Source organism: Sander vitreus, chromosome 14 (assembly GCF_031162955.1).
Source record: "Sander vitreus isolate 19-12246 chromosome 14, sanVit1, whole genome shotgun sequence".
In the NCBI taxonomy this organism is placed as follows: domain Eukaryota; kingdom Metazoa; phylum Chordata; class Actinopteri; order Perciformes; family Percidae; genus Sander; species Sander vitreus.
In genome coordinates this window covers 23,809,969-23,823,953 of record NC_135868.1, presented here as the reverse complement: position 1 = coordinate 23,823,953, position 13,985 = coordinate 23,809,969, and the positions used below count along the sequence as shown (strand labels likewise).

Below are 13,985 nucleotides of genomic sequence, written 5' to 3'. Positions count from 1 at the left end.
ATGGCCAGGTGTGTGTTATTCCCTCATTATCCCATTTATAAGGAGCAGATAAAAGGTCCAGAGTTCATTTCAAGTGTGCTATTTGCATTTGGAATCTGTTGCTGTCAACTCTCAATATGAGATCCAAAGAGCTGTCACTATCAGTGAAGCAAGCCATCATTAGGCTGAAAAATCTAAACAAACCCATCAGAGAGATAGCAAAAACATTAGGTGTGGCCAAATCAACTGTTTGGAACATTCTTAAAAAAGAAAGAACGCACCGGTGAGCTCAGCAACACCAAAAAGACCCGGAAGACCACGGAAAACAACTGTGGTGGATGACCGAAGAATACTTTCCCTGGTGAAGAAAACACCCTTCACAACAGTTGGCCAGATCAAGAACACTCTCCAGGAGGTAGGTGTATGTGTGTCAAAGTCAACAATCAGAGAAGACTTCACCAGAGTGAATACAGAGGGTTCACTACAAGATGTAAACCATTGGTGAGCCTCAAAAAACAGGAAGGCCAGATTAGAGATTGCCAAACAACATCTAAAAAAGCCTTCACATTTCTGGAACAACATCCTATGGACAGATGAGACAAAGATCAACTTGTACCAGAGTGATGGGAAGAGAAGAGTATGGAGAAGGAAAGGAACTGCTCATGATCCAAAGCATACCACCTCATCAGTGAAGTATGCTGGTGGTAGTGTCATGGCGTGGGCATGTAGGGCTGCCAATGGAACTGGTTCTCTTGTATTTATTGATGATGTGACTGCTGACAAAAGCAGCAGGATGAATTCTGAAGTGTTTCGGGCAATATTATCTGCTCATATTCAGCCAAATGCTTCAGAACTCATTGGACGGCGCTTCACAGTGCAGATGGACAATGACCCGAAGCATGCTGCGAAAGCAACCAAAGAGTTTTTTAAGGGAAAGAAGTGGAATGTTATGCAATGGCCAAGTCAATCACCTGACTTGAATCCGATTGAGCATGCATTTCACTTGCTGAAGACAAAACTGAAGGGAAAATGCCCCAAGAACATGCAGGAACTGAAGACAGTTGCAGTAGAGGCCTGACAGAGCATCACCAGGGATGAAACCCAGCGTCTGGTGATGTCTATGCCTTCCAGACTTCAGGCTGGAATTGATTGCAAAGGATTTGCAACCAAGTATTAAAAAGTGAAAGTTTGATTTATGATTGTTAATCTGTCCCATTACTTTTGGTCCCTTAAAAGTGGGAGGCACATATACAAACTGTTGTAATTCCTACACCGTTCACCTGATTTGGATGTAAATACCCTCAAATTAAAGCTGAAAGTCTGCAGTTAAAGCACATCTTGTTCGTTTCATTTCAACTCCATTGTGGTGGTGTATAGAGCCAAAAAAGATTAGAATTGTGTCGATGTCCCAATATTTATGGAGCCTGACATATATATATATATATATATATATATATATATATATATATATATATATATATATATATATATATATATATATATATATATATATATATATATGCCAAATACGATGTTTCCCTTATATTCATTCATTCAGTCATCTGTGGTTAGTCATAAAGTGCTCATATTATGCTTTTTGGCTTTTTTCCTTTCCTTTATTGTGTTCTATATCTTTTTTGAGCATGTTATAGGTTTACAAAGTGAAAAAGCCCAAAGTCCCCCCCCCCCCCAAAGGGACTTACCATCTCCAACAGAAAACACTGTTCACAAACTGCTCCAAACAGCTCTGTTGTAGTCCAGCCTTTACTTCAGAGAACGTGCGTCACTTTGTAACACACGTTATAATGCTCGCCTAGCTGCTAGCATGGCACGCCCTCATACTGCTTCTGACTGGCTAGTAGTCCTTACTGCACATTAGAGGATGGATACCCGACCCGAGCCCGTCAGATATTTAGAAATGATGTTTGTGTTTGGTCACATCAGCGCGATAAGGCATTGAACATTTTAAATTTAAAAAAAGCTTATTATGTAGGTGCGCGCCTGTGTTAACGTGCGCTTGTTGCCCCGTGTGCGCTGATGTGCTCATCTGTTGACATTTCCGAATGCCTTCCTACAGCCTAGTTGCTTAATAAAAGGCGGGCTTTCCACGCAAACAAACGTACAAATGTGTCATGAGTATGAGAAAAAAAACAAGATTTTAACTGTGTCGGGCTCGGACAGAAATATCTTCTGTAGGGCTGAGGTTGTGAGTTCCCCCTGTGGACCCCCCACCACCCAGAATCCAAAGAAACCATCTCTAATTTCCATATTTCATTCATCCAGTTAAATTGTATTTCCCAACGTGGAGGTGTAGATTCTGTTTCAACGCCTTCTCCACACTGGGCAAAAATACTGACACCTTGATTTATTTACTACTTTGCCGGCCTACCAGTGGTCAAATGTATACATCGTGTCAGAAAATTCAAAATCATCTTAGAAACTGTCAAGTTTGTTGAAGTTTGAACTCCTTCTACCATAGGGATAGACTTCAGCACACTGATCAGATTGGTAACATTTACTCAGTAAACGTCAGAAAGTGCTTGTTTAAATAGAAAGGGGCCGGAGTGTGTTGCACCTTAAATGGGTGAATTTCTTTTCAAGAACACAAACGTGTCAAAATCTAGCCAAGTCATTGAGTAACTGGTATTAACCATAATGATCCCTGGAGTTACATATTAGTATCATATTTATTAGATTTATTAAGGTCATTTGGTGCTGTAGGATAGTTTATTTTCCCCATTAACTGCACTTACCTCTTGGCCATGACAAAGTAGCGGTCCACCGGTGCCCCGAGGGTGATGTTGATGCTCCGGACCGTGTTGATGTTGCGGAACACGAGCAGCATGGGCCGAGGCATCGACTTCAGCACCTGCATGATGCTTTCGAATCGGTGGCTGGCCATCTCGCGCATGTAGGTGGTCTCCTCTCGACTCAGGATGTTGGACAGACCCAGCTCGCGCATGTTGATGGGTCGCTGCAGCAGCATCTCGCAGAACAGGAAGTACTCTGCACAGCAAGATGGAGTTCAAATTAGAGATGTTCCGATAACATTAGAGATGTCTGTTAAAGGTCCCATGGCATGAACATTTCACTTTGAGGCTTTTCAACAATAATATGAGTTCCCCCTAGCCTGCCTATGGTCCCCCAGTGGCTAGAAATGGCGACAGGTGTAAACCGAGCCCTGGGTATCCTGCTCTGCCTTTGAGAAAATGAAAGCTCAGATGGGCCGATCTGGAATCTTCCCTTTATGACGTCATACGGGGAAAGGTTACCTCCCCTTTCTCTGCTTGGCCCGCCCAGAGAATTTGGACCACCCATGAAAAAAAGAGAGAGACTACATGGCTTGCAAAGGAGCAAAGCATGGCAGTTGGTCAAGGCCACACCCCCACCCTCCACCTTTCCCCCCCTCTCTCCTCCCCAATAGCATTTAAAGCTACAGACACAGAAATGGCACATCCTAAGTAAAGCTCATTGTGGGACTGGCTCTAGTGGCTGTAATTCTGCACCAAGGCTGAATTTCGGGAAAGAGACTTCAGATACAGTATTAGGGGACCACTAAGGCCTATATAAAAGAGACTTCAGATACAGTATTAGGGGACCAGTAAGGCCTATATGAAAGAGACTTCAGATACAGTATTAGGGGACCACTAAGGTCTATATAAAAGAGACTTCAGATACAGTATTAGGGGACCACTAAGGCCTATATAAAAGAGACTTCAGATACAGTATTAGGGGACCACTAAGGCCTATATGAAAGAGACTTCAGATACAGTATTAGGGGACCACTAAGGTCTATATGAAAGACTTCAGATACAGTATTAGGGGGACCACTAAGGCCTATATAAAAAGAGACTTCAGATACAGTATTAGGGGACCACTAAGGCCTATATAAAAGAGACTTCAGATACAGTATTAGGGGACCACTAAGGCCTATATAAAAGAGACTTCAGATACAGTATTAGGGGACCACTAAGGCCTATATAAAAGAGACTTCAGATACAGTATTAGGGGGACCACTAAGGCCTATATAAAAAGAGACTTCAGATACGGTATTAGGGGACCACTAAGGCCTATATAAAAGAGACTTCAGATACGGTATTAGGGGACCACTAAGGTCTATATAAAAGAGACTTCAGATACAGTATTAGGGGACCACTAAGGCCTATATAAAAGAGACTTCAGATACAGTATTAGGGGACCACTAAGGCCTATATAAAAGAGACTTCAGATACAGTATTAGGGGACCACTAAGGTCTATATAAAAGAGACTTCAGATACAGTATTAGGGGACCACTAAGGCCTATATAAAAAGAGACTTCAGATACGGTATTAGGGGACCACTAAGGCCTATATAAAAGAGACTTCAGATACAGTATTAGGGGACCACTAAGGCCTATATAAAAGAGACTTCAGATACAGTATTAGGGGACCACTAAGGCCTATATAAAAGAGACTTCAGATACAGTATTAGGGGACTACTAAGGCCTATATAAAAGAGACTTCAGATACAGTATTAGGGGACCACTAAGGCCTATATAAAAGAGACTTCAGATACAGTATTAGGGAACTACTAAGGCCTATATAAAAGCATCCAAAAAGCAGCATGTCATAGGACCTTTAAAGATGTTCCGATACCATTAGAGTTTTTCGGATACCATTAGAGATATTCTGATACTATTAGAGATGTTCTGATACCATTAGAGATTTTACGATACCATTAGAGATTAAAATTAAAAATTAAAAAAATTCAACTAAGAGGGGGCATCAGAGTGATAATTAATACGTGAACTTGCGTATCGGCTATCCTGGCTGATATATATATATACACACACACACACACACACACACACACAGTGGGGAGAACAAGTATTTGATACACTGCCGATTTTGCAGGTTTTCCCCCTTACAAAGCATGTAGAAGTCTGTAATTTTTATCATAGGTACTCTTCAACTGTGAGTGACGGAATCTAAAACAAAAATCCAGAAAATCACATTGTATGATTTTTAAGTAATTAATTTGCATTTTATTGCATGACATAAGTATTTGATACATCAGAAAAGCAGAACTTCATATTTGGTACAGAAACCTTTGTTTGCAATTACAGAGATCATACGTTTCCTGTAGTTCTTGACCAGGTTTGCACACACTGCAGCAGGTATTTTGGCCCACTCCTCCATACAGACCTTCTCCAGATCCTTCAGGTTTAGGGGCTGTCGCTGGGCAATACGGACTTTCAGCTCCCTCCAAAGATTTTCTATTGGGTTCAGGTCTGGAGACTGGCTAGGCCACTCCAGGACCTTGAGATGCTTCTTACGGAGCCACTCCTTAGTTGCCCTGGCTGTGTGTTTCGGGTCGTTGTCATGCTGGAAGACCCAGCCACGACCCATCTTCAATGCTCTTACTGAGGGAAGGAGGTTGTTGGCCAAGATCTTGCGATACATGGCCCCATTCATCCTCCCCTCAATACGGTGCAGTCGTCCTGTCACCTTTGCAGAAAAGCATCCCCAAAGAATGATGTTTCCACCTCCATGCTTCATGGTTGGGATGGTGTTCTTGGGGTTGTACTCATCCTTCTTCTTCATCCAAACAAGGCGAGTGGAGTTTAGACCAAAAAGCTCTATTTTTCTCTCATCAGACCACATGACCTTCTCCCATTCCTCCTCTGGATCATCCAGATGGTCATTGGCAAACTTCAGACGGGCCTGGACATGCGCTGGCTTGAGCAGGGGGACCTTGCGTGCGCTGCAGGATTTTAATCCATGACGGCATAGTGTGTTACTAATGGTTTTCTTTGAGACTGTGGTCCCAGCTCTCTTCAGGTCATTGACCAGATCCTGCCGTGTAGTTCTGGGCTGATCCCTCACCTTCCTCATGATCATTGATGCCCCACAAGGGGAGATCTTGCATGGAGCCCCAGACTGAGGGAGATTGACCGTCATCTTGAACTTCTTCCATTTTCTAATAATTGCGCCAACAGTTGTTGCCTTCTCACCAAGCTGCTTGCCTATTGTCCAGTAGCCCATCCCAACCTTGTGCAGGTCTACACTTTTATCCCTTACACAGCTCTCTGGTCTTGGCCATTGTGGAGAGGTTGGAGTCTGTTTGATTGAGTGTGTGGACAGGTGTCTTTTATACAGGTAACGAGTTCAAACAGGTGCAGTTAATACAAGTAATGAGTGGAGAACAGGAGGGCTTCTTAAAGAAAAACTAACAGGTCTGTGAGAGCTGGAATTCTTACTGGTTGGTAGGTGATCAAATACTTATGTCATGCAATAAAATGCAAATTAATTATTTAAAAATCATACAATGTGATTTTCTGGATTTTTGTTTTAGATTCCGTCACTCACAGTTGAAGTGTACCTATGATAAAAATTACAGACCTCTACATGCTTTGTAAGTAGGAAAACCTGCAAAATTGGCAGTGTATCAAATACTTGTTCTCCCCACTGTGTGTGTGTGTGTGTGTGTGTGTGTGTGTGTGTGTGTGTGTGTGTATATATATATATATTTATATTATAATGGAAAAAGATGCGACAGCACAGCGCAACTTGCTGTGTAGGCTACTGTTTTAGAGCTGTGAGTAAGAATTGATTTCCAGTTTGGTCTACTAGCGGAGAGTGTGACCAAAGATGCTCTTTCTAAACCGTCTCTGGGGCAACGGTGAGCAAGTCAGAGCTAACGTTAGCAAACGGCTGTTTTTCATCCAGGTGAAAACATACTTTAAAGTAGATCTTGATGCTTGTGCTAAATGATGTGGTAACGGAGCGGTGCATGGACTCGCGTCCGCCCCAAGCACTATTAGAGGCATTTGTGATATTGGTATCAGAACAACGCTAATTGAAATGCAATAATGTGTTTTGTTGTGCAACAGCAAAGTGGATTGCATTATAAAAGGAAAGTTCAGATTTTTTGAAGTGAGGTACCTATCCATAGTCAGAGTATTTCCTACAGTAGATGTCGGTTAGCACGTCCCCAGTTTGGAGAAGCAGATAGGAGTACGGACATGGATATATGGCTGTGTTTCATTCCGCATACTTCCGTCAGTACACTGCTAATGTGCACTGACCACTTACTGCCGTAGTGCCCACTTTCGATGGTTAGTATTGTCCCAAAAGGAACACTTACGTTAAAACACTTACCGGAAATGACGAGCGGTCGGCTCGGCGCCTCTCAAAAATCGGACGAAATTCTTTTAAAACGGACCTTTGTCGATCAAGAAAACAGACAGATTCAGCAACTGCGCGGCCTATTTCCGCTTAAAATGTTTCCAGAAACACGTTTCGGTGAACTATTTTCGTAAAATACGAGATCGTATGCTGAACGAGCCGCCATTATGCTCGGTTGTGAAATCCGGGAGAAGCCAGACCCACGTGACGCGTTCGTCCAATCAGCTGCCGGTTGACATCCCTGGTCCCTCCCCTTTCCGCTTTGTAGTCAAGATGGCGCCCCTTTAGTGCGCGTAGTGTCCATCGTTCCACACTGAACTTTTTGACCGTTTTTAAGGGGCCATCCGGGTACTTTCAGTGCGCTGACCTTTGTGTTATCTACACTATATACTTAAAAGTAAGTGTTTGAACTTTGCAAGTAGGCAGTTTGAGACACAGCCTTTGTCTTTTTTTGTAAAGATCGAAGTTGTTGTCAGTCTCATTTAAAAAATGTATTCTTGAACTGTTTCTGCCTATTCATTGTTTCCCCTTCGGGTTGATTTTAAGTGTTAAGTGTCCTAGACTCAATAGGGACATGTGGGGACAATTAGAATCTCCGATTATGGATTTGAATACCAAAAACACATGTATCATACAGTTAATTGGCATACAACATTTGAACGAAAGGGCAAGCGTCCTGACCTTTGACGCCGAGGGCTTTGGAGTACTTCTCCATCGCCGCTTCGTCTCTCAGGACTATGGACCGCCACAGTTTACAAAGGGCCACTCGGTCACTGAGGGGAGAGGGCATAGTTAGAGCACACAGCTGAATATTCTCAGGAGGTTTTTACTAAGCAGACAAAGCTTACCCTTGACTGAGGTATTCATACAAGCCGTGGTCCAAGAGTACCAACTCTGCCTTGTTATCAGGACCCCGTCTTACCAGAACTGCAAACACACAGAATGTATCAATAATACTGCCCGATGAACTCAAGGCTCGCTAAATCTGTATCCTCTTAAATCGCTTTTGAAAACTTATTTTTTTAGGATTGGCTATTGTGGGTGATAGGTCTAGTGGCAGAATCTCTTTCTCTGGAGGTACACACAAAATATATATATATTTGTTTGTCTACCAAAAATGTTATGTGCTGGTACTTAGATGAAAAGATATTTCAAAGTGGGTAGCTACATTATTGAAAGAAGTTTAAGACCCACTGCCGTAACACACACACACACACACACACACACACACACACACACACACACACACACACACACACACACACGTTCCCACCATTTCCAGGATGAGGGTCAGCATGGATGAACCCAGTGTAGAATATCTGTTCAGCAAATGTTCGGATCAGTTTGTCCGCAGTCTGAAAAAACAAACGTTTGATGAGGCATTTCAGACAGTGTTCCTCTGATAATACTCCGCTCTGAATACCATCTGCTGCGTTCGAGTGCATCAACTCACATCTTTCAGACTTAGGCCTTGTCTTTTAATTTCTTCAGCGTTGTTGATTTTGCAACCGTAGCAAAACTCTGCTGTCAACACTCTCTTTGAAATTGGAGAGAAAAGCGGGGGAAAAGCTTTAGCCACGAAAAAATGAAAAGAAAAGGAGGTCGGTCCAGTCGTTTTGTACGGTTGATAATGACCTCACCTTACTGGTTTGCTCCCAAAAGACTTTGGGTACAACAACAAAACGTAAGTGTTTCAGCTCCTCTGCGCACCTCTCGGAATTCTTGGCCTCGTTCTCAAAATCCAGCTCCTGAGCCAGTGTAGCCTTCAAGTCCTACAGGAAGTAGAATAAATATCAATACTAGGCTAAACATCTTGCACACGGACATACTGTATACTGTAGCTTAAATATGCAGTAGGTAAGCCTTATAAAAGTGTGTCAATCACTGCTCACGCATTCATTCTGCCTTGTGGGGGGAGGGGCTTAGGAGACCATTTTGGGCTTTAGCAGAAAGCGGGGGAGGGACTGAGAAGTTGTCGAAGTCCTGGATCTTCCCAATCCTACCTACGGCACCTTTAACCAAGACGTACAACTGTTTTACTGACTGACCTTAAGAACCCATCGGAATCCAAAGCTGGGGTGCATGAACTTAACGACATCCAGCAGGATCTCCAACGTCCTGATATCGCCGTCAAACCGATCCCTGAGATCAATGTACTGCACCTGTGGGCACCAGATTAGAACTAAATCAGGCTTTGATGATGTTTTCGACCGCACTTGAAGGCAGCTTCATTTTAAAAAGGAGAGAGAGAGAGAGAAAGAAACGAGACATAGGGAGTGCTTTGATGTTGCAGGAAACATTCAGCTGTTACACTAACTCCCGGGCAGTTCAGCGCTTGTGTTTTTTTGTGTTTTAAAACTTCCCTGTAGCAGCGATAAAGTTTCCTGTTTCCTGTACAGGATTCTAATGGCGCTGACACACCAACCCGATAATCGGCCGTTGGACAGTCTGGCGACAGTCAGCGACTCAAGTCTGTTCGGTGCCGTCGTCCGTCGGAGGAGCTGTCGGCCTTTATTTTGGCCGACCCGACATGTTCAGTCGGAGACAGGGCAGTCGGGACTCACCCGGAAATGGCGAGCGGATGAGCCTCTCAAAATCTGACGAAAATCTTTTAAACTGACCTTTGTCGATCTGAAATGAAGACAGATTCAGCAACTGCACGGCCTGTTTCTCGCTTAAAATGTTTTCAGAAACACGTTTCGGTGAACTATTTTAGTACAATATGAGATCGTATTCCGAACCAGCCGCCATGACAGTCTGGCTGTGACTTTCCGTTCGTCCTATCAGCTGCCGGTTTTCATTTTCTGGGAAACAATCGAAGCGCCGCCTGCTGCTATGGAGACGTATTATGTTTTGCGCAGAGCGTACGCTCAAGTCGGCGTCGCCTCAGTGTGTTTTGTGCATTTTTTTGAACCTCGGGGACCCGACCGATCAGTCCGACTGCCTTTTCTGCCGACGGCCGGCCGTCTGGTTGGTGTGTAACAGCTATAACACCGCCTCAAACCACACCGACAAGTCTGATCTCCGGTTACCTGATTGGCCGCCGCAGCGTGACGTGGGGTTGCATTTTTCCAAAAGTTGAGTCGGTCTTAACTTTTTGCGGCAGGCCCGCTGCGTTTTTGAGTGTCCCCCCCCCCCCCTGCGGCGGGGGTTGCGCCGGTATCTGCGTAGCTCTAGCGTATCTCCATAAGAGAACAGCAATGGCCGGCACGTGTATGTGTGTGCGTGGGGAGTGTGTGGTAGAGCCAGAGATTAGCTTCGGAGCGAGTACCGACTCTAGTGGCATGGTGGGAGAAACAAAGGCTGTGTCTCATTCCGCATACTTCCATCAGTACACTGTGCACTGACCACTTACTGCCGTAGTGCCCACTTTCGATGGGTGGTATTGTCACGCATCACGTGAGTCCCAAATTTCAAAACCGACCATCATGGCGGCTCGTTCGGAATACGATCTCGTATTTTACGAAAGATAGTTCACCGACGCGTGTTTCTGAAAACATTTTCAGCGAGAAATAGGCCGCGCAGTTGCTGAATCTGTCCGTTTTTTTGATCGACAAAAGGTCAGTTTAAAAGATTTTCCTCAGATTTTGAGAGGCGACGAGCCCATCTGACTGGAATTTCATGTTGTTTATGGAGAAGGAGAACCAGGAAATGAGTCGGGGGGGGGGGGAATGCAACGCTACCAAACCACGACCGAGCGGATCAATCAGTGGTTGCCGTCTGCTTCACCGCGACCTGTAGTTTTTGGCGTAGGGTCTGCGTACGTACCCACGGCGTCGATTTAACGCTTTAGAAGGATTATGCTGATGTCCATCCCCCCCCAGAAAAAAGACCAAAACTTAGTTTTCATGTAGGTGGCAGAAGATATTTCCCCCCTACTGAAAGTAAAAAATAGGACACTGTTTCATGGTTGCTAATGCTAAAACACACAGCATTGCTTCAAACTTAAAACCTGGATTAGAGTGATCTGATTCTGCGTAGTACCCGAAAGTAAATAAAACGTTGACTTTGTTCTCCGAATCGGTGCTCACCTTCACAGCGACAGGAGTCCCATCGAACAGTTCGGCCCTATGAACCTGGGCCAAGCTGGCGGCAGCCATGGGTTCATGGTCAAACGTTTTAAAAACCTGCTCGGGGGTTTTGTTGAAGTCTTCCTGGAAGAGAACATCCACCTGTTGCAGACACAAACGCACCATCCTGAGACATTTGGAGCTGTCCTCTTTCACGGAGCGCCGCGTCGTGCCGAGCCATGTGTTGTTGTGTGGCAGTTCTCACCTCGTTGGACCTCCTGTTTAAGGCCTTGTCTTCCAGTATCTGCAGGGTGCGGATGTACTCGCGGGGTAGGAGGTGGTTGAAGGAGCACAGACCTTGGCCAAGTTTGATGTACAGTCCCCCGTTGCTTATGGCTCCTTCCACCATGCACTCTGCCGCCCTCTGGTGGCAGGCCGACATCTCGGCCAGGTAGGATGGACTGCTCTAGCGGGGGGGGGGGGGGGGGTATGGGGGGCAGCAGTAAGACATCAGTGTCTGTACAATATTAACACCCACGATGCCAGAAATTGAAAGTGTGACCAACCAATTTTCATTTTTTATTTTTTTTGTTATTCATTTTTGGGCATTTTTAGGCCTTTATTTCCACAGGACAGATGAAGACATGAAAAGGGAGAGAGAGGGGGAATGACATGCAGCAAAGGGCCCCAGGTCGGAGTCGAACCCGCGGCCGCTGCGTCGAGAAGTAAACCTCTATATATGGGCGCCTGCTCTACCTACTGAGCTAACCCGGCCACGCATTTTTTTTTTTTACTTATTTCTGTGCATAAGGGAATGTGTGGCGAGTGAGGGGCATGATGGGTAACAAAGGTCCCTAGACAGAGATCAAATGGGGACTTGTTACGCGACATTAGGGCTGTATATCAACATATGAGGCTAGATGTTATCTTAGATTTTGAATATCGTAATATAACGCAAGTGTTGTCTTTTCCTGGTTTTAGAGGCTGCATCACAGTAAAGTGGTGTCATTTTCTGAACTTACCAGACTGTTCTAGCTGTTCTATTATTTGCCTTTATTGACTTGTTATTAGAGCCACATTACTGTTGATTATGTATCAAAAATCACACTCTGTAAATATTTTGTGAAAGCACCAATAGTCAACCCTACGATATCGCCTCGATGCCGAGGTATTCGCTCCAAAACATTGTGATTGGATTTTCTCCATATTGCATTATGACTGACATTGTGTGAATGACGTTGCGTTAATGCTCCTGCATTTTAGTGGCTGATGTAAAAACAATCAACGACTGTGTCTGAACATTTTCGCTGGACGTAATCGATGTGATGAGTAGACCGGCAATCATTGGTTTTAGGAGTGCAACTAATTATTGCCGGTATTGATTTTTCTGTCAGTTGTTTTCCCCCCCCGCTTCAGGTTAGGCGCCTATGGTGAGCCTATAAACTGAATTGAGAACTTACCTCATCTTGGCCACGGAGAGTCACATTGGTGGTCCACCAGTAATCCACAGAGATCAACATTCCCACCGAGAGAGATCTGAGGACACAAAGGTAAGAGGCTCGCTAAGACTTCACATAGTTTGAATTGTTAAGGTGACATGAACAGCAATGGGAGGGAATCACAATATCAGTCTGATTCGGAAAAATCGGGTTTTGCTAAAATGAATGCCAGAGATTCATCTCATCATCGACTGAGAGGGCTGCGATACACCGTGTAACTGTCGGGAATTCGTTTGAGGAGGAGGAGAAAGACTTTTGTACAGCTGCAGCCACAACATGGCTGGTTAAGTGCACTGAATCTTCAGATGGCAATACAGCAATAGGACAAAAAAAACCATTTAATTCTAGAAAACATTAATAAGGAAAGGATGTTGTAAGAAACCGGCACTGAAACCAATGACATGAGCTCAGCATCGGAACTGATACGGTACATCTGTCGATATAGATACAACATTTTTTTTTTTTTAAAAAGGCAAACCTGCAGAAGCGACCAAATCCTTCAATCACGATCTTCATCCTCCTCCTGTCTCTGGGTTGGGATACAGCATACTGGACACCCACTGCCACAGGTACACCCACAGAGATGCCAACTAGCGTCTTCCATAACAGCCCTCTGCGCTTCCCTTCCCTTAAAGCAGAAAAACAATCCCATTCATCAAGACAGCAACTTCATCGTGGAGACAAGCGAATCTGTGATGACGTCCTGGCAACTATTTGGTACCTGAGTGAGCTGAAGGATCTGGTTGTTTGGAGTGATGAGCCGGGATGTGGGTATCTTCGGAGCAGAGCCATATGATGCAGACACAACCTTAACTTAAGGGGGGGGGGGGGCGCACTGCATGAGAATCCTCTCCACGATATTCAGGATCAACGACAGTACATTTCTAGGATCATTGGAGAAGCAGTGGCAGCAAAAACTGTCCTGTCCTGTTAGTAGTGTCCTGAGGAGTGTCCCGGGACAGTCATGGGAGTCACAGGACAGTGTCTGACTGTCCCGGGACAGTCATGGGAGTCACAGGACAGTGTCTGGGAGTCACAGGACAGTGTCTGTGACTGTCCCGGGACACTCCTCAGGGCACTACTAACAGGACAGGACAGTTTTTGCTGCCACTGCTGCTGGAGAATTGCCTGTCCTGTCCTGTTAGTAGTGTCCTGAGGAGTGTCCCGGGACAGTTTCTGACTGTCCCGGGACAGTCATGGGAGTCACAGGACAGTGTCTGACTGTCCCGGGACACTCCTCAGGACACTACTAACAGGACAAGACAGTTTTTGCTGCCACCGCTGCTGAAGAATTGCCTGTCATCCGGCACGTGGCTCACACTCCTCTCAC

General features: G+C 44.8%; 1 protein-coding gene across 5 annotated transcripts in view; it reads right to left on the bottom strand.

Annotated features, from left to right (window-relative positions):
* The window catches only part of adck5 (aarF domain containing kinase 5), a 57,410-nt gene that overhangs the window by 1,172 nt on the left and 42,253 nt on the right, over positions 1 to 13,985 (bottom strand). For 3 of the 5 annotated variants that reach the window (XR_013502924.1, XM_078267410.1, XM_078267409.1), the window contains exons 2-13: positions 13,377 to 13,468; positions 13,134 to 13,283; positions 12,617 to 12,692; positions 11,422 to 11,622; positions 11,178 to 11,318; positions 9,195 to 9,308; positions 8,787 to 8,918; positions 8,600 to 8,683; positions 8,420 to 8,501; positions 7,995 to 8,073; positions 7,828 to 7,919; positions 2,733 to 2,985 (exon numbers count right to left, since the gene is read on the bottom strand). Coding sequence is in view for 4 of the 5 variants with exons in the window: in XM_078267409.1 (XP_078123535.1) it covers positions 2,733 to 2,985; positions 7,828 to 7,919; positions 7,995 to 8,073; positions 8,420 to 8,501; positions 8,600 to 8,683; positions 8,787 to 8,918; positions 9,195 to 9,308; positions 11,178 to 11,318; positions 11,422 to 11,622; positions 12,617 to 12,692; positions 13,134 to 13,283; positions 13,377 to 13,468 (1,496 nt within the window). In the remaining variant the exon portion in view is untranslated. The remainder of the gene's footprint in view (positions 1 to 2,732; positions 2,986 to 7,827; positions 7,920 to 7,994; positions 8,074 to 8,419; positions 8,502 to 8,599; positions 8,684 to 8,786; positions 8,919 to 9,194; positions 9,309 to 11,177; positions 11,319 to 11,421; positions 11,623 to 12,616; positions 12,693 to 13,133; positions 13,284 to 13,376; positions 13,469 to 13,985) is intronic. The other 2 variants (XM_078267412.1, XM_078267411.1) reach the window with 2 other exon arrangements.